This window comes from Zootermopsis nevadensis, unplaced genomic scaffold (assembly GCF_977971745.1).
Source record: "Zootermopsis nevadensis isolate Lab colony 2312 unplaced genomic scaffold, Znev_1.0 Znev_ptg000001l, whole genome shotgun sequence".
NCBI lineage: Eukaryota > Metazoa > Arthropoda > Insecta > Blattodea > Termopsidae > Zootermopsis > Zootermopsis nevadensis.
The window spans coordinates 11,902,152-11,923,719 of record NW_028259133.1 but is presented as its reverse complement, the minus strand read 5'-3'; the positions used below and the strand labels follow the sequence as shown (position 1 = coordinate 11,923,719).

General features: G+C 36.4%; 2 protein-coding genes across 4 annotated transcripts in view; one reads left to right on the top strand and one right to left on the bottom strand.

Moving 5' to 3' along the window:
- Nucleotides 1–18,899, top strand: part of LOC110829910 (putative peptidoglycan muropeptide transporter SLC46) — a 29,798-nt gene extending 10,899 nt beyond the window's left edge. For all 3 annotated transcript variants that reach the window (XM_022064127.2, XM_022064126.2, XM_022064125.2), the window contains exons 3-7: nt 8,388–8,489; nt 10,401–10,538; nt 11,571–11,654; nt 16,091–16,247; nt 16,898–18,899. In XM_022064127.2, coding sequence (XP_021919819.1) covers nt 8,388–8,489; nt 10,401–10,538; nt 11,571–11,654; nt 16,091–16,247; nt 16,898–17,117 — 701 coding nt within the window. In that variant the 3' untranslated portion in view covers nt 17,118–18,899. The remainder of the gene's footprint in view (nt 1–8,387; nt 8,490–10,400; nt 10,539–11,570; nt 11,655–16,090; nt 16,248–16,897) is intronic.
- LOC147875194 (uncharacterized) overlaps nt 1–21,568 on the bottom strand; it is a 131,883-nt gene that overhangs the window by 52,303 nt on the left and 58,012 nt on the right. The gene's annotated exons all lie outside the window — the stretch shown is intronic.

The window sequence follows — 21,568 nt, the reverse complement described above, 5'->3', positions numbered from 1 at the left end:
CGCTGTCGAGTGGTTACAACTCCCGACTCCTATTCGAAAGGTGTGGGCTTCAAATGCTTCGTTAAATCATTTACGAATTAATCAATTAATCAATCTTTCGCAGTATGCCACAAATGTCTGTAATCAATTCAAGTGCTCCAAAACACGTAACAATTGAAGTCACCGTCATACAAAACCAGGAAATGGACATCTTTCATTAACCTAGGTCACCCACTCGTATTTCCTTATCTACTTACCATTATTATGGCCATAGCAAGAAAGTCGGACTGTAACTGTTAAATTTGTGAAAGAGTTGCATGGCACAAAAACATGAACTATGGTGCAGTTCATGAAACGCAGGCCGGACCAAAATGTTGCAGTAATTAGCAAAGGAACCTCAAGGTATCCTTTCACGCTGATGTAAGAGACTCAGTTTAAACAAACACTTGTCTGGTTCTTTCTGGTATCATTCAACACAGCTTCGTTTACATTACCAACTCCATTTAGGTGAACAAAGGCAAATTTATTCGGGTATTCATTTTAAAAGAAAGTAAATTTGTCCCTGTGCTTAATTAAGCACCACGCCATAAATAAGCATGGGGAAATAGAGGTAAATCACCTCTCATTCTTAACCTCGTCACTGTGTGGAGGTTACTGGTAGCTTTACTCTCCAGAGGCTTTAACCTCCCCGGGAAGAGGACCTTCAGTTGCCATTGGTTAGGAGGTTGAATTGGCTACAACAGAGGGTTCTTTATGTGGTGGGGGAGGGAAATGTGCTTGTCCTAACCGGGAATGGATTCCCGATCATCCAACCTGTAGCCTTATACTTTACTAATTGAGCTATGTCGAGTGATATTGAAGTTGCCGCAAAGTATCACACTATAAAGAAGTGTCGTCGAGAGGAAATGAAAGCTACACGCTGTGTCAACCTCAGCACTTGATACATATTTGTGGTTAAATTACCACTTAACAACGCTAACTCTTTACACAATTATATGTTCACATGTTTCGACACATATAATTTCATCTTGCCTTCTAACACTACCACTACGTGCAGTTTTACAAAGATGTTTAGTTAACAAATAAATTAAATTATTAAGCTGTGTTTTGTAAATAATTTGCCATATTTTCAGATGTTAATATTTTATACAACACGTCAAACAAAATGACAAGAAAAAACAGAGAGATATAAACACGGCATTCAACGGAAAATAACTATAATTTCAACAGCATTTCAACCTGAATAGATTTACGGTGAATAATACGCAAAGAAACAAAGTTGAATTTCGCAACATCGATGTAACATCATAAAGGGAACACGAGGATGCTTAAGCAACACGAAGTGTGACTATGCTATACAACAATACAGTAAAGCAACAACACAACAATGCAATACGATAATGATCTATAACAATACAACGACAATATATTTTATTGATAACTCAGTGTATGTTACATTTTCCTCCCATCCTCCTTAGGAGTGTTGAAGGTTAAAGAAACAACAATAATATGTGAAACGTAGTATATTAACAACAATACAAAATAACAATAAAATGATATTATATGTGATAAGGCAATTTTCAACTTATGTTTTACTCAAGTCAAAACTTGAATCCTATTGGACAATATCAAGATTTAAAAATATGGGAAATTAAAGCAAAGAGATTGCTGTTTTCTGAGATGTTGCGTCGAGGTCTTTCCATTGCACTTCCTCATTAAAGTAACGTACTTTGGTGAATGACAACAGCATATAGTTCTGTACTTATAAATCGAAACTTGAAGACAGAAACATTATTTTTGGGTCCCTGTAACTGTTCAGTAGGCTACTTGATGTTGAGCAACAACAGCGTATATTCTGAGAATTTATTTTATGTTCGGGAAGAATTGTAGCTCCTCACAATCCTTAATTTTATAGCCATGGAAACCTCAACTATTGTAATGTAAGGACAATTCCATGTACAAAGGAGGCCATTGCTTTTTTTCCCCATTCAAATTCCAGTTCTTTCTGTAACCGCTACGGTGAGCAGACTGAAGGTTACACTGCTCATGGCTAAATAAATAAAAAAATTGTTCCTGCAAGAAAGGTATAAGTGTCACCGAGTCTAAAATATACGAGGTAAAATGATTGTCAGTAATCTCATATCTGCCAGTCTGAACTTTTCTCAGTAAAGTCAACTTAAGGTCACTTTGTCTTTTTCTTAACGTGTTAAAATCTATGCTGAAAAACGTGGTAAAATTGGCTGTTATGAAGTCTCATCCTAGACGATAGTCTTTGTCATACAGAATTTCAGGTTCTCACGGCAATAAGTATAAAGATGGCTGACTTCTGGGTTGCTACACCGTAGTCTAGTAGACGTTTACCATTTCAGGGCGATCCTGATGATGGAGACAGCAAGGACCCATGAAGCTTTGTAAACTTGTACCCGACTACATTGTGTAGCAATCCAGACGAGAGCCATCTTTATATTCGCCGTCTTGAGAACCTAAAATCCTACATTCTAGTATTATCCCACTGAAAGTCATTCTGGATGGTTAGTACAAAGTTTCGTATTCAGGAGATCATGAGTTTGAAAATGATGTATGGAAAAGAGTGAAGGTTGTGGAGCGTCTCGTAATGCAGTTTTCTGAAGGTCTAAATTTTCTGAAGCTTATTTATTTATATTTTATTTAACGACGCTTTTCAGTAGCTCAGACTACAGTCCGCAGACCAGGAGAAAATCCCTGCTAGGAATTCGTTATACGCGCATGCGCGACATTTCGCGGTGAGTGAAGACTCATCCTAAAAGCATTCGTTCCACAACCACTGAACGAACAACAGACAACAATCTTTCATGTGTTTTAATGGGTACAGCTTTAAGATTACCTCACAGCGGCACAGTGATTTAATCTAGAATATTATCGCAACACCCAGAAAACACAGTACAGGTGCACTCACTACACGCTACTCTTAACGGCTTGATGTTTTCAGTCTGTGTGTAGTAGCTTAAAACTCTGACGTATCACACTTCCCACCAATAGCAGCCCTCTAGTCCAGCTGATAAGTAACATTCCCCCCGCACCGCACCAGAAACGACTTCCCCTTGCAGGGACTTTCTCGTGATCTGTGGACAGTACACATCGTCGAATGAGAGGATGATAGTGAATAATGAATTGGAAAGGATGCGGAAGGGAACGGTCGTGGCCTAATTTAATGTACTATCCCCGGATTTGCCTAAAGGGACTCAGGATAGCCGGCCTCCGGGCCGAGATTTGAACACGGGACCTCCCGAGTGCGAAGTAGGAGTTGTATCAATAAAATCTTCTCGGGCAATCAGCCGCGTCACCTAGTTTACTACGGTAACCAGTTGACGCGGCTGATTGCCCGAGAAGATTTTATTGATTGTACTCGCCGCGAAAGTCTCAAATCCTATAGGAATTGTATTGTTGGTAAAAGTAGCCCAACTCACCATTCTGTTTCATAGTATGTAGCGGAGTGCTAACATTAGTGTGTATACGGGCATGAAAGAAAGTTTGCGTGTGCTAAATATGGAGCACCTGCCCTCAATTGGTATGCAGTGCAAGAATTTCATTCTATTTAGCAGTAATAAATATCGTCATCTTCGTTTAGATAGGCCCAAAGGTGTGTAGTGATCATGAAGGGATTTTCACAGGTCTTCCAGTGTCTGACAAACCTACTGGTTTATGTCATATCCTGTCTAGCCGCTCGTCACGGGTTAATCCGTGAAAGACGTTCACGCTAATTCAACTTCCGATCTGAAGTCTTCTCCCCTGTGTTGAATATTTGTAGCTCATTTCGAATAGTGATGGTACATATTGCCTCTTTTAAGGGGTAACAGCAAAATTTCTGTAAAAATTAATTTCAGCTCTACTGACTGCAAAATTCTCACATCCATGTAAAAACACTGGCGAGGCCATTACTTTGTGAAATTATAATTGTGTATCCTTCCTGGTTCCGTTTATTCTAATTCGCTTTGTGCTCCCGTACGTATGCTGAAATATGAATAAATTATTTTGCAAGACTTCATGCATGGTTATAGGAGAAGTCGCAGCTTAAATATTTGCAGGTATAAACTTCTCTGCGGTATGATTTTATATCAAAATTTTATATCTAACTTGATATTTTACTTGGAACGCCTTAAGTTAAGATTCTGAAATAGAGGTTTTTAAATTACATCTAGAGTATCATACCAGATGGGCTTATGAATACGATAGCTGATAGGAAACTAAATTCTTAAGCATACTTGATCTGCCAAACGTGAACAGTCCTAAATGTAGCTGTCTGTTTCTCATAAGACAGTCATTCACATATTCAATTTTGTAAACTTTCTTTCTATCCCAGATTCTTCTGTGTGGTTTCTTAAATTATCTTAGCTATTGAAGACATCTGAAGGTAAACTAGAAAAATAAAAGGGTTATCGAATTTACAGGTACTTAGTTACTTGATGTTTTTATTGAAACTTTAACAGAATGAAACAATGAGAGCTAAAAATAGGCTGTAGAAAATCACAGGTCACGAATTGTATTGGTACTGACGAAGGACGAAACACTGATCGTTCATAACACACACGCCTTCTGGCCACTTCTATGTATAAAAACAGTTTGTTTACATTTTCCTTATATTTAACGAGTGTATATGCATACATACAAACACAGATTACAGAAGAACACAAACTGCTTGTTAAACCAGAAACTGCAATCTGTTTTTAGGTTATTTAACAACAATGCATGTTTTGTTTGTTTGTCATCAGTCTTTCGACTGGTTTGATGTGGTCCTCCATTTTCGTCTATCTTGCGCCAATCTCTTCATTTCCACATATATTTGTAGCCCACATCCTCAAAAATCTGCGTCACATATTCCAATTTTTGTCTCCCATTACAATTCTTCCCTTCAACTTTTCCTTCCATTACCAAATTTACCAATCCCCCAACATCCTATTTCTTCTTCTCGTAAGATTTTTCCATAGACTTCTTCCTTCGCCTATCCAGTCTAAGACCAGCTCATTTCATACCTTATCAGTCCACTTAATTGCATAAAATATGAAAGACACCTACTTTAAAACAGTTGGTTTCCAGACCAAGGTTCGAAACAGCAACCTCGCAGATGGAAGTCACAGTCTTTAGTTGAAAACAACTTAATATCGTTTCAGTAGAAGCAGTGCAATTTATACTGCGCCGTATTCTGGACGTAGTATCGTGTCTACATTAAAGAAGGACACAGTACGTTCCTCCGAAACGTCATTATTAGTAGTCGTATTCCTTGACACGGTTTTGTACCCAGAGGAAACGTATGCAAACTCTTCAAATGACACGCAGTCTGACAGCGAGCGACGAATGTTACAAAGATTCTGCAACTGCCCAATTCCTTGGAAAAGAAATTTCTTTGAGAAGCTGGTTGTCTTTCTGCTGATCAAGAAATGCCCTGGCTCTTAGGGAACCAGAAGTTTCATTACCGTGTTCGTAAAAGCCCACCACTGAACCCTATAGTAAGACAGATGACAGAATCGAGTCCAATCGACACACACTGTTATTCTGAGGTCCATTGTATTATTCTACCACATCGCACAAACTAACGTTTCCTTTCAGATCTTACAGAATGTAAATTGTTTGTGAAGAACGTGTTCTCGCACCTGCACGGCTTGAGAGTAAATACTGGTACAGAATTGAATATTCTAAAATTGCGGGCACCTTAAAAACTCTTGCGAGGACAAGAAGGTTGGCCATCCTCGGCATCCATTGTATTCTAGCTACTGTAACGGGCAATCATAATCTCGACAGCAATGACTTGCTCAACGCGATTAACAGCATTCCTCTCTGTCTGACACCCACATTTGCTAGTGCGTACTGTTGACCCGTTTTCCTCACAAGTTACCCCAGTGTGCTCCAGTTCAGTGCATCTTGTGTGTCTAAATGCAGTTTATAAAAACCTCCTAAAAGTCGCACCGTGTCCTGGTAATGCTCCTGAAAATTTATTGACAATATTACCGTAAATTTAGCAATACCTCCTTCTTCTTCATAAGACGTTTCCACTCTAAGTGAGTCGTTTAACAAGCAAGAAAACTTCGTCACTAAATTATTTAGCTTGTACATATGTCTTTAATAAACTCCAAAGTATGTAGATGGTAGCAGGTCATTTTAAGATAGTCGTATTAACCGACACTGAAAAGTTATTGTCCAAAACACCAAAACTAAACTGTCCCTACTTATTAAATTCGAGTTATAACAAAAACATAATTTCATATCACTCGCATTTTGTATTATTTGCTGCTATGGTGCCTCACGACGAAAAGTCTCCTAAATAACAAATACATTTCTATATTCATTAAACCTTTGAAGCCAAAGCTCCTCTAATATTATTAAATTATTCGGTCCTTACCGCAAAGTAAATACCGAACTTCATTATTACAAAGATAAACTGGTTCACTCTTTTTGAGGAAATAATAGCTGTTTACACTGAGAATCATACGAAATACATAAATACAAAATGAATTGTAATTGACTGTTGAAGCAGGTACATTACCACTGTGTGGTAAAGAGGTAAACCTTATTCAAAGTTTCTTCAATTTTATTTTATATATTTTATATTGTAAAGAAGCATGTGTAGGTGTGCTAGTAATACTGAAATGTAGTTACACTTATTTTCACTCTGCAATTTAATAGGGATTGTTTACCAGTACCCGGAAAACACAATGTTCTACTTTTTATCTTATTAAGGGTCAGCGAGTCAGAAAATTTGCAGATCGTTTTTCCATTGGAAATCCTATTTAATGAAACACAGTTTAAGTACAATATATGTCTCTTCTATTATATTCCATATCTCAATTTACTAACGAAGGAGAGAGTGTAAAGCAGTTCAGTTACGTAAACAAAGTGTGTTTATTACAAGTATCATAAATAAATTAGCAATTCGTGGCCAACAACGTCAACAAGTTTCAAAGTAAGTTGATAATTTAAAAATTATATGTTTTTTAATTGTACACGATTAGATCTTTAATGCCGACTGGATTGCAAATTAGTTTCAAGAGCTTAAAATCATCTTGGTGTACCAGCAGGATATTAAAATGGTGTCAGGGAGATAAACATAAAAAGTCTTATTTCTCAATTGTGGATTTCTGACCCCGTGTGGCCTTGTAGTTGGTAAAAAGAGTTTCGGATAATTGTGTCGCCTCCATTTTAACGGTGGAAATGACCTCAAATGGTGACAGCCTACAAACCCAACCACTTTCTGAGACTGGTAATTTCTCTAAAAAGAACAGATTCACCAATTACAGTAATTATTTGAATATACAAAAATTAACAACAATTTACTTGTGAGAAATGCAGGTTTTTGTCTAGGCTTTTAAATGTTAAGATATCATGCGTCTTAATATTTGTAATTGTGTAAACTAACCTCCTTGAGCAGAGGTCTCCTTGAAAATATGAAAATTTCTCAGGAGGTCCAGAAATTCCGCACCTTTTATGAGACCATAATTTACTCGCGCATTCATATGATATCGGAGTTCGTTAATTAACCTGTGCCAGTTTAATTCAGTTAACGCTCTTTAAATTTGCGTTTTAATATTATCACCATCAGAAACAGCATCTATCATTCAGCTCTATAGGAACACCTAGCAACAGTAATGTTATGTAGTACGTGACTATGGTAAGTTACGTCGTTGTAGATTAGCTAACAATAATCAATGATCTTCGTGGGAAACTTACAGAACCAGTTTGCTCAGGCCGGGAAGGACTTGAAATGCAATCTGGAGAGAGATTGTGCATTATGCACTGGATAAAAAGTTACAGATATTTAAAATTAAAGCATTAGACACAGCATCAGAAAAGTATTTTAAAATAATTAAGTTTGCGACATATGTACACATAATATGAGTCTAAAGAAATTTTACTTTAAAATTTTTGAATTTATGTCTCACGTAGTTGCGGTAGAAGGATAAGTATTAAAATAAACAAAATAAGCAATGATGGGTGCATAAAAGTTGAGTTTTCCGTTAGTTTAAAAATATGCGCAACTTAGGACCGTAATATGCCTGTTCTACAATTCCAAAATTCTTTTATCCATAAGTTACGTTGTGTGTAACTGAATAAAAGGTAATCAGTCTCAATAACACACACGAGTCAGTACATGGAAGCTTCTATCTTATGAACTAGGGAGTTTTGTATATTCTGTACAGCTCCTTGCGTCTTATAACACAGCTTCGTACTACATTAAGCTCTGGAGGTTCTCTTTACATTGACAATAACCTACAGAAACTGCAAACCAAAAAATGTAGAATAATGTCAACGCGTCTACGATTTTATGAATCTTGCACATAGACTTATCCGTTAGGTGTGTGAAATTCGAAAAGGAAATTTCCCGAGGCAGTGTTTCAACGTCACATTTCTATTTCCTACTTTGTATGTCTTGTTTGCAGGCGAAATGGCTGTTATGTACCTATTTACACGGTACCGTTTCAACTGGAATGAAGTGGACTTCAGTATGTTCTCCACGTATGGCATGGTCACAAATCTCTTCGGTAAGTTGTGGTAATCAGAGAACATCGTACAAATAAGGGTTATTATAAACTTTGAACGTCGAAGTGCCACCGTTGTGAGAAAACTACTGCTTGCTTCTTTGGAACAGATACTCCCAGATTTTTATAATGCTCCCGTGTAACTATATCATGCAGCATTGTTACTCAACTAGTTCAGTACACATGTCCCACGATAGTTTTCTTAAAGGCAAATTCATTATTATTTTCCAACTTATAAACATAAATAACTTTACGAAGTTGAGTCCCTGATAAGGTGATGGTCACTCAGACTTGTCAAGAAATTCTTCATATTTTGTGGATACAGATGGATCAACAACGGGTTAATAAGAGCTTGCTAATATACCCTGTACTGAGCTAGCTCAATCCAAGTGACATTCTCACACTTTTATCTTTCAATATACGACTTATCTTATCTGCTAATCCCCGCCTAATTTTTTCACATTATTTGATTCCTTCAGATTTTCGGACTAAATTTCTCTCTGCATTTTTCATCTCTCCTACGCACACTTTTAAGTTCGTCATTTCCATCCTACGATCAATATTCGGTTAAGGGTATAAACTGCAAAACTCTTAGTTCTGCAATTTATTTCATACAAATGTTACTCCCCCCACAAGTCCAAATAGTCTCCTCAGAAACCTGTTTTTCCTTTGGGATCAGAGATCAAGGTTCACACCCATACACAACAATAAGTACAATCATACTATTTTAAAACATGAGAATAGAACAAATTCTTGAAAAAATACTTTTTAATTATCTATGAATTGTGTTAATGTAACTTTTTTGCAGAATTTAAAGCAAAATCACTTTAAGATGACTGTGTTAACTAACAAACCACTGGAGTAAAGTAGTTACCAATAAAAGCCCATGCCCAATTTAAATTACGTTTTGTGATCATTTATGAATTAATTATCAATGCTTTGGTTATTAAATTAGCGTAAATATGTACATACATGTTTTCCACTTCATTAAGTCTTAAAACATACGTATTGAATAGTCACAGTTACATGTTAACAGCCCACGTGTTGTTTGTTATTATGCACGTGTGTTAGTCGCCGTTATTTATCTGTTTCTTACATTGATCTTCAATCTCAAGTTAATCAGGACAGTTAACGATCACGTTTCTCCGTCTCTGGTCTGGATGTTTAATTACTGAAGTGTTTATGTGATATGATAGAATATTGATCGACCGGAATATCAGTACTTGTGTACTTAATAATTGGTATGATATAACCGGTGAAATTTCAGTGTAAAATTTGAAGTTCATAGTTTATGTAACAACCACTTCGATATATTCTTTACTAGGCTAAAATGTAGGGTCTAAATTTGATTCTATTCCAAGACAAAACACAATTTCAGACGTGGTTCAATTTTCTAACATACACGCACACCCACAGAATGTAGGCCAAAATAAATGTCCACATTTCTTGGATGAATAAGAAAGTCTGCAGAAGAAAGCGGTAGTGGTAACGCTATATTTAAGTTTCTATATTAATATCTGCATGCAGCCTGCTGATTAATACCACGAAATCTTATTATAATAGCCGGTCCAAATCGGCTTCACCAACACCCTTATACGAATTCTAAGTATTTTTTCATAGCATCCAGACCTCCATGCATTCTTAACATCGGCGCTAGATTCAGATAAGAACAGAATTTATTATCCTCTAGCGTGTTGACTGATAGCGTTCCTTACATACAAGTTGTTCCCTATTAATTATTAGCACTGCAGGTCTTATGTTAAATTATATTTCTCCACGATGTGTAAAGTTGTTTATGTAGCTTATATGTATAGAACTTTCTTACAGACATTACAAATAATCTACCAGTTGCTGAAAGCCACACTCCCCTTTGGAACGTGTTATTGATGGAATAAATAATCCGTTATGTTTCAGGTACCATGGTGTCCGTTTGTGTCTTCAGCCATCTTCTGAAAATAGATGACGCTCTAATTGGAGTTATGTCTTGTATGAGCAAGATTCTGGCAAGCTTTGTATATGCCTTCAGCACCACGGACTGGCAAATATACATGGGTACGACATACCATACGTAGGCGTACTATTAATTTAGAAAGAAACTAATTTACCTTTTGTTGGATAACTATTATATATACACAATATTCTATTTTTGTTTTGTATTCTCTTTCACACGAGTAAATAAACAATACTGATAAATCCAATATTTATTTATGTATTTACATAAGTAATAGCTAATTATATTTAATAAACTATTGTGGAAACGCTAATTTTGTATAAATTTCTCAACAAAAAGCCTGAAGATTGTATTGTATGGTTTTTAATAATGACAGTTTCTGTCGTGTATCGAGCAGTTTGTATTACGAGCGTTTTAGTTAAATCGGAGTAATAGTTGTCAGTTCTCAGCAGTAGCAGAACTTTATTTCAAACTTTAAATAACCGGTAAATGCAACAAAGAGTCTCTATTTCGTAACTGTTAAAAATGAAAGTCACTGCCGAATGATCTACTTTCTTGGTTGTTCGTGTTACACCCCAGATCGATATAGGAATTAGTGTGACATTTTAACAAGAAAGTGATGACTATATTTATACTAAATTACGTAAAAATACAGCAATAAAATATCGGAAATTTCTTGACCAGCTTGGCGACTGTCGGTGTTTTAAGTATCACTTCTCCTTCATGGAGTTAAGTCATACAATAATTTTGGCTACAATATTTTGAGTCGCAGAGAAAGTACACGTGAGCCAATTTATTATTTTTATCTCCACTTACATTTTTGTTATTACGGATAAGATCCTCTGGACTGCCCAAATTCAGAATTAATTCCGAAAACATGCATTATTTAGGTACCTTATAGGACGTATTGGGTGAGAGGTGGGCCCATCGTAAGAGTACGCAGTATAACGTATAAAAACAAAGGCGTACAACCATGTTCCGGGCAGGATTCGAAACATAGATCCCAGTGTACGATTGGTCCAATATTAGGGACAACTTAGACCGCCCCGCTACTGCGATCAGTTGTTTAATTTATTGTGTATTATTAGATGTGTAACAAAACATTATTCAGAGGCCATAATCTTCTTTTACAGCTCCATTGGTGGAGATTCTGAACGGGACATCTTTCATCGCGATGAGGTCCATGGCTTCGAAGCTGGTTCCCACCGACGAACTAGGTAGGTCATGCTCTGCAGCCATACCCACTGCACGTTTGACAGGCGTTCTTTAGAGTTAAATGACAACTACAGACGTCAACAGATATTAAGTGGTACGGAATTAACTGAACTTTTATATTATATTTGCAATTTAAATTCTGAATATTTATTTCTATAACCGACTAGATTACAGTACCTACTTATCCAAAAGTGTATTTATCTAAATTTTATGTATGAACGTTTTTTCAGTGACTCAAGACTATATAGTCGAATGAGATGATGATGATAATGAATAATGAATTTTAAAGGATGTAAAGGAAGCGGTCGTGCCCTTTTTATGTACTATCCCAGCATCAGCGAGGATAACAGGTCTCCGGGTCGAGATTTGAATCCGAGACCTCCGAAATAAAAATCAAGAGTACTAACCACTCCGAAAGCTTAAATACAATTAATATTAATGCTGTATTTTAAAAGCCATTACGGAAACATCTCTAGAAATGTAGATAAAATTACATCACTATGTCATAATGCAACAGCAGTTAATAACTATTTTGAAACTCTATCAAAGTAACAACGGACAAAATAAAATACAACACCTACCTAAGATCTGAGAATTTCACAGCGCCAACTCATTTCCTAATCCCACGGCTTTAACTGGCTGATTCCCTTGACCTATAATCCTCCTAACCCATACTTGCTGTCCGCTAATACTCCTTACTTCAGAGCGAAAGACAGAGAGGCATTACGCTGTGTTCGTCTGCATCGCGAACACACAACCAAAACACTAAGCGGCTCATTAACAAATACTACCAACATATATCAATAACATTTAGAGACGGCGCAATAAACTTAGGTAATGCGTCCTATCTGCCTGCTAAAAACGTTGAAATAAATCATCTGTGTATCCTCCCCCTACCAATGTTGCTATGCCGTGAGACTGTCTGTAGAATTGGGCATCTAACAGGACTTTTGTTCATCCCCCCGATGATATACAAGTCAATATAGGGCAATGATAAAATGATGCTGATAGGGGAAAGCCGAATATTTCGGATAGAAGCCTGTCCCAATGCCACTTTGTCCGCCGCGAATCCCAAATGAACTTTCTCGGGCTCAAGACCAGGCCTCCATGGTAAGAAGCCAGTGACTAACCGCCTGAGCTATGGCGCTGCCCACTTCTCTTACCATACCAAAACATCTTATTGGTTTACTGTTTACCATTTTCGGTGTCACACCGTTCGTGAAATTTTCGGTTTGAATGGTTCAGGAATGCTAACCTTGTTCCGGTTGACACATTCAAAGCATACAACCTCGCCTTTCACACGGAACTGTGTTTGTTCATTTGTTGATTTAAAAGCCATGACGACAAATTATCTGTTTCAGTTGATTCTAAATGCATCCGAGGGACATTTACATACATGAACTTAATTATTTTACGGTATAATTCTTTTAAAATTAAAATTAAAATGCAAATGATACAAGTATATATTAAAAAATATGCATACAAACTAATGGCATTAGTGGCATTCATAGTGTAAACAGTTTTGTTTGTATGCATATTTTATATTCCAATACACTACACGGTATGCAAGGTTTTAAGTGTATATTAATTGTATTTTATTTCTTGTACTTGTCAGATAAATGTGGAGGGTAAGCTCCAAACAGCCCTATGTATTTTATATATAATTATTTTCATATTTCAAACTGTAAGCCTCTAAATTATATTAACTGAATTCTGTACATCACAATTTACTGTGCGAAAAGGAAATTATTTGTTTCCTTCCAAGTGTCGTCTCGTAACAACAGGTAAAACCATTGGAGGACAAACATCCTAAAAACTTCGGTTTATGCCAACTAGTTAATCAACTGAGACAGCCGATATTAAACTTGATTGATTAAATATTCCAATTTACTAAGTAATTAAAACATTACGCAGTGTCATCCATATTATTATTTCGGCTTTTAGAGTTTTCATATTATTTGTCCAGACTCCGAGAACTAAAGTTTTGTTTGAACAGTGACGATTAAAACCCATTTTTCCGTATACAACATAAAGACAATATGCATTTATTCTCGTCTTCAATTAGCTTACTCCTAATGGGTGGTGGTAATTTATTGCAATAACAATTAAAACAGGAACTGTAAATAGCTCACAAATTAGCTGTTTGCACATTTGAAGCAATCATGAGTATACCGAAGTAAATCATATAAATATAATAATTTAAAAGGTCTGAATTTTCAAATGCATTTATTTTCCCTTTATTTAATTATGATTTTGCTTTGTCTCTTAACCAAAGCCAATATTAAAATAAAAGTTATATATCGAAATAAATAACACGCACATATACTGACGATCAAAAATGAGTCGTTGCATGAAGATTCTTTCCCGTCGTTACATTTTACTTAGAAAATTAGTCTTATATAACGCATACAAATTTCAACTAAATTTATAAAATCCCCAAAACCTTCAGGTACACAGTTTACTTTAACGACGAAATCAGAATATGCCAGAATGTTTTCAAATTCTTTCTACTTTGTAATAATTGCATGCGTTTTCTTTCTGTAGTGCATATATCATTGGCCTTGATTGTCTTCATTTCATACCAAGTTCGTTGTTGTAAAGCCAGTCGTGCCATTGCATAGCCAGAAAATATTATCCTTGAGTTTCTCTAGGCACACATTAAGGCAATGAAACGTGATTCGTATAAAAGTTTTCGGATCTTAATAAAGCCACTGTTTTATAGGCTGTACCGCATTTTATGTAATGGGTGCACAAAGCCAGAATCGGACTATTTGCGACAAAATATGGTGAAATTGACTGGAAAATATGAAGAAAAGTCGAGTAAATCTGTCGAGCGTTTGGTTTTTTCGAATTTTATTAGCAATAATGATGGTTATGGAAAACGTCAAAACAAATCCTACACCTGAATTTGGGGACAAGACGAAGGTAAGAGAATACGAGAATTGCTAGAGAAAAATAACATTAACATGAATATGTCGCGTAACTCTACTAAAAAAAGAGGGATTAAGTTTTGTGGCGGAATCGTGGAGGAAAAAAAATTGTTAATTTTTGTAACAGAGAAATACCCACATGAATAATATTTTGATACCTTTAAAATAGCCAAATATTTTTTGAGGATGGAAATGAAGGTGGATGTTACGAACTGGCACATAGACAGTGAAATGAGAAGAGGAAAAACAGACTCTAGAACAGTTTTGATGAGATTCGCCTCACAGTGAAGTTAAGTAGAAGTACCAAAAGGATCTCGAAATTCAACTTGAAGAAATAAAGACCGAACGAAATTACATCGTGCAGATAAGAATAATACGCAGAGAATTTAAACTTTAAAGGTTAGGTTGGAAAACAAGGTAATATAGCATTTGTATCAAAGGACAGACTAATTGTGAATACCAAAATGTTCGAACTGGAATACCTGAAGAAGAATTTTAGCGTTGAAGCAGCCCTACACGTGTGGAAGATAAGGAAAAAGTTCAGCGTCTAATTAAAACACAAAATCTTGAATTTCCAGAAGAGGAAGGTTTAACAGGAGAAGAGGCGTAGACGGACGAGGGTGAAGATACGTCATATCAGGGAAAGAGACTTCGGAAACATCATTTTGGATCTTACATAAAAAGATTAGGATGATAAGTGTGTGCTGTTATCACTGCCTGGAAGTTTACTCGGGTTAAATAAGAGGCAGTACAGTTTTCGCAGCTGGTAGCAGTCACGGAAAGTTCATAGTGCAACAAAGGAATGAACGAGGGGCGGATGTGGTTGAACATAGGAAGTGCGTAGTGTGGCAAGGACACTTGATGAACTACCGTACAGGAAATAAACTGTGCAAATGAAGCGCATGTCATAAATTTAGGAGAATATCTAGACAAATTTAGACATAAATGGCAGATGTGAAAAGTGTTTTCGATAATAATATTCAGTTTTAATTAAATATAAAATAATAGTGTATACTTAAAAGAGACAGCACACACACACACACACACACACACACACACACACACACACAACACAGGTGTTAAACGGATTTTGTGCAAACGAACTCAACTCAAATAAACTGGTCCTAAAAACGTTATGTGTTCCAAATTTTATCAGTCGGTGTATAATCTTATTCGACATTTCCTTGTCGATTTCAACGCGAAGTAATCTTCGAGAATGAACACAGCTTCTGCGCAACTGGCATTAGCAACGACCTAGCAACAAGATCGACCTTGAATCGAGTGTCATGGCGGAGGCTGGGAGAGAACGTTTATTACATGGGGGTGTTACCTTCTGGTTCGTGTTCTACCGTAGTTTATGATTGTTTTGGGTAGCGTTTCAAATGATGCACTCTGCACAAGCCTTTTGTTTTTCTCCAACCAAAGACCTCACCAAATAAGGGAAGTGGAAGACGTAGAACCATTATAAGAAACGAGCATACACGTGGTATGTTGTGTGTGCCCCACAGGTAAAGTGAACTCCCTGTTCGGCGTCTGCGAGGCACTGATGCCGCTGGTGTATGGACCCATGTACAGTGCAGTTTATGCTGCTACTATGCACACAGAACCAGGAGCCTTCTTCCTACTGGGAGGCGGACTCACTGCCCCTGCTGTCATCATTTTCATGTAAGTTATTATAAAGCCAGAAATAGAAGGGAAACTGGAAGACCAGACAAGAGATGGTCCGTCTAGTTTTGAGTCTCGGAACGTGCCAAAGTGGCCTTATCCTTACAAAGCAGGCAAATGGGGTCACAGTAAAGGGCAAATTGAGTCAGTAAATAAAATGTGTTATTTACAGAACAGATTTTTATGAAGTTTAGTTTCTGTTTGTTGTGCACTGTGTATCGTCGCCATCTTAGATGAAGATTAAATAAGATGCGTTCTTCCGAAACACTACAAAACATTCAGCGTCAGAACCCACAAGATCATAATTCACATTTTCACTGCCTAAAAATACCAAATTTCATACTTTTAATTTTGCCACAGCGGTTTTCGGCAATCAATAATCTGTGACATTCTGTTTATAAATTTGTAACTTTGTATTACCGTACAGAATTTAAAAAGTGTGACATCTGATGGGATAAAATGTCTGCCACCAATAATCTGGCCTGTAAAGCCGATCAAAAAAAAAACCAAGGATTAATTTCTAGCAGGTTGAACACACGATTATTTATCGGCGAGGGAATTCCGAGGTGTGTAGGATAGTACAGACTCAAACCCTTTTCAGTCTTCAGTTTTCGCTGATGCTCTTACAGTTTGACTTTCTGTGCTTACAGCTGGATGTATTACGAACACAGAAAGGAATCGGCAGACAAAGAGCTGGAAGCTGTTAATATGGAGGCGGCGAACGAAGACTCAAAGAACAAGACACAGGCAGATTACAGCAGCACAGAGAAGCATCAGAACGGGACATCGAAATTCGAAAGCGAAATAAACGGAGAAAGTCACCTTGAAGGAGTTGATAATAGGGCTTACGTAGTCGATGAAAAAGACTGAAATAACAAGCGATGATAATAAAATGTTCCTTTAATTATAAGATTTATGGTTGAGGTTAGGTTAGGTTTTACTTTATTCTCGAACTTCAGGTTAAAGCACCTTCGGTGAGAATGGATGATAGAACTGTCATATTAATATTAGAACTTACGAAGCATTTAAAGCAGTGACAAAACAGGAGGAAGAACACAGCTGCTCTCTCTCTCACTCCATTAAAGTATTTGTTAATGGACTGTGGGATTCAGGTAAAATATTTTAAATAACAGTATCATCATTCCATCATTGCTCCATAATTATTTGTCATCGCCCCACGGGATGAGAGATAGCCCTGACTAAGCAGCACATAGTCAGTCTCAAATTAGGGGCTTTATCTTTAACCTGACACTCAGTTGGTCTCGGAATAAAGATAGTTTAGTTTTATTATAAAAATGTATTTACGAATAAAATTAGGGAAGCCGAAGAGATGAAACATCTAAAACAGACTACTTCATTGTTTTATTCCACTATGAACTGATACGAATTTGAGTGTTTGGAAACATGACAACTGGCTGTTTTTTACGTCTGTAATTGGAGGCGAGGTAAATTACAAGGAATTTACAATTACTGTGTTACTGTCTCAATTAAAAGTCTTTCTGTTTTGAACTATATTAAACTTAGGGCACAATTTGGTTTCCAGTGAAATAAATTAATGTTCTTTCAATAAAAAATAAATAAAGAATGTAGCTAAAATTTTGAACACTGAACGAACACATTCAAAGTTGTAACTACAATAGTACTATAGAATTAGTTACTTAATACAAAACGTTTTCATATATTACAATTATAAGCCAGAATGTGCACATATTTAGGTCTATAGACCTAACTGAAAGTTCCCACGTCAACATGCATAAATTTAGGTTAAGTTTGGAAAACTGAAATATATATTACACAGAGTATTCTGGTATTATATTCTTCAGATAAAAACATTTTGTGTTTTAAACACTAAGTTCGGTCTCGTAGACCAGAGGTCGCATAGAAATTGTGTATTACAAACAACTGTTGCACGTTCGTTATTTTAATAAAACGCATGAAAATAGGTTTACTACTAAGTTAAGTAAAATACACGATGATCAGAAAGTGACGCAATCCACTCTTGACAGATGTTCTATTTATTTAAAAAATTACAATAAATAAAAAAAAAAAAAAAGCGAAGTGTTGGAGTGTTGTTCATCGATGCAAGCATTAATATCGAAAATCGACCGGAACGGTTTCCGTGACGAGAAAGGATCAGCAGACGAGATACTGTCCAGTTTTTTGGAACAGGAGAACCGGTAAATGTATCTTTAAATTCATTCTGGCAAGTTCTGCATGGATTCGACAATTAACAATTATTGCATCTGTGAAAAAGACATCCTTACACTTCGACTGTTGAAAGATAACTGACGGACTGGAGAGAGCAGGTTTTAACATGACGTGACTTTTATAAGTCACAGAGATATTGTGTGTTTATTAATCCACTCTAATTGTATTTAATTACAACCTTTAATAAGTATTTAAATATGAGCTGCGTGACGTTTCGATCATCCTGTACTTCATTCAAAAAAATAGTTAAATATTAACAGTAATGTTCCTTTAAATTGCTTTATAATTAAACTTTCTGAGCAATTTTTAGTTTTGACCTTGTAGTTACTTGCATAATGCAATAGCCTTTTCTCTGTAACGGATATTACATAAACCATGTGACTGGACAAATCTCAATAGATTAATCTTCAAGGAATAAAATAAATAAACAACAATTTTACATAATCTGTGGTGTTCTTTACTACTCGAAGTAGAGTTAATGACTTAGAGAAAATATTATGTGTCTGTCCTTCCTTGATGGTGAGACCATGGTGTTCAGGGATGGGGAAGGAAATGCCCACGAAAACTGTTGCACTCATAACATTACAAAGCAGAAGCAGCCTTTACTTCGTCAACGGAATTATTTCTGCTTGTGTGTACGTATAAGGATACTTAAACAATAATGAACAATGTATAATAGCACAATAAACTTTTTAATGATATTGCCAATTCAAACGGACTTTAAGAAATTGTTGTAATACAATTAGATCTCTAAGAAATGAGAGTATGTCTGTGTTTGACCTCTGCGATAGCGCGTATATGATTAATTTGATATCATATGGCTGTTTTGTTCGGAGCAGGGCATGTAGCACACATGAACAACATTTTGGTTGGAAAGTATGAAAGAAAGAAATCACTCGAAAGATCTAGTGGTAGATGTGAGGAAAATATTAAGATGAACCGTAAGAAAATAACGCTGGGAGTGTACTGGATTCATCCCCCTCATTGGAACGGTGGTGAACCCTTATCAACAAGGCAGGTAGTTTCGTGACTCGGTGATCAACTAACAGCTTCTCAAGAAAATCTCTGTTCCGTGGTGACAGTTCGTAATGTAGCATCACTTCCGATGAGTTACGCAATTGAACAGAATCGAGAACATTCCTTACTGGTGGTCGTACGTACGTCTCCAGTAGATAGCAGCAGGTTACCCATGACTGCTACTACCGACATCTACCGGAAATAATCCTAACTTACACAGAATAGAAATCACTGAGCTGCTGAAGGTGGAATAAGATAGTAAGAAACTCTGGTCATAGATGTCCTAAGTGAGGACCACAAATATTCAAATTTTCGAGTTTTCTCTTTCTTATGTTATGGAACAGAATCGCAATGGAAAATTTTCCCCATGTTTCGAGGAGCATACAATCTCAATCTTTAGAACAAAAGGAAAATCCAGACACTGTAAGGATCACCGTGAAATCTTATACCATCTTCTCGAAGTTCTTGATTTATTACTACGACTTATTTTTGCTAGAGCTATCTGACTGGAAATAAAACCGAATATTCAACATCACTAGTACAAAGACTCGGCACTGGACATTGTCCTGAGCAAGGAGTTTCAGAGTTAAAATCCTATATTCTGACATCCCTACATGCGCAGCCAATCACATCCTTAAATCCAGATATATTTATCAGACCAAGCAACAAATTTCGGTTACCATCACACATAAGATCATCGCGTTTTGAAAGCTGAACAATTGGAAACATTTAAATTCAAATCTCAGTTCTATAAACCTGATTTTCATTATTGTCTGCATTCCTTATCCCTTCATTCTTTATTGTGTGTAAGAGAGGGCAGAGATTAGTTTGAGGAGATTACTCTAATTCACGCCTTTACTTTGAGCATAATGATCTGCCGGTCTCGTGATTGAAATGCTGCTATGGGCAGTGCTTCAGTAGAACAGTTATGCTTATCATAACTTGCGTGCGATAGCATCTCGATAAAACAAAACCACGTCGGAGCAAAAACCACATAACTGCTTCAATCTACGATTTTTGGGATGACTTAGCATTTTGTCACTTACTTATACAGTTGGGTGGTGGCCCTGTTAAACCAATACTTCATTTCTTCACTGCATGAACGATCTAAGTTATTGATTCTATGTTTGTGAAGTTTAACGTTCCACACATCTGTGCCCAATGACAGACTGTGCTAATAAGGATTTGTTTGACTGACTCGCAACTTACAAATTCTGTAATATTTACAGTTGAAAATCAAGCTAATTCAGCATTGAAATATCTGGTTTACATTCGAAAAGGACAAAGCCCCGTCCGCCTAATCCAACTTGATTTGATCGTAAAACCGAAAATGGGATGTAAAATTTTAGCTGTGATCCTTTCCTGGTTTTACGTCTTAATTATCTGATAATAACAATGCAGAAATTTGAAATATCTGCCAAAATATTTTGTTGCAATAAAAAGTAATTTTGTGGGCCCAAGTAGCTTCCTTGCACATGTGTCACACCTAAGAATGGATGAAGGATGCCACGAGTAGGAAATATAAAATATGTAAAATAATAATGTATCAACTATATAATAGCGATAGTTTTATCTGACGATTATTAAAATTAACTCGTATAAAAACGCAATTAACCAGCACATTTATAATATTTAAAAATTGAATCTCATTGGTACTAATGTGCTTTAAAACACTACATAAAATAACAGAGCAGAATTAAAATATTATGTAATATGTCTCACAAACATCTGTGTTACGAATAAGATTCAAGCATCAATCAAAGAAATGATACAAGGAAAATAATAAAAGCAGACCGATTATTTCAGCAACAAATTTGAATTATTGTCTTTGTGAAACTCATTAGGAAGGGTACGATGATCTCTAAGTGGACAGGTTGATGCTTGGGTTAAAAAGAATAGTATGAACCAAATAACTTTTTCTCTGTTCTGTTCTATAGATTGTAAGATGGCGGTTCAGAGTAATGAAGCTGAGCGCTCTTTAGTGCAGCAAACCAACCATGGCGAACTGAACAGCTCTTCACTAGTTATCTAGCCACACCTGTGATTCATGGTAATTGGACAAAGAACCGCTGGAATGGGCACCGAGTGTAATTAGA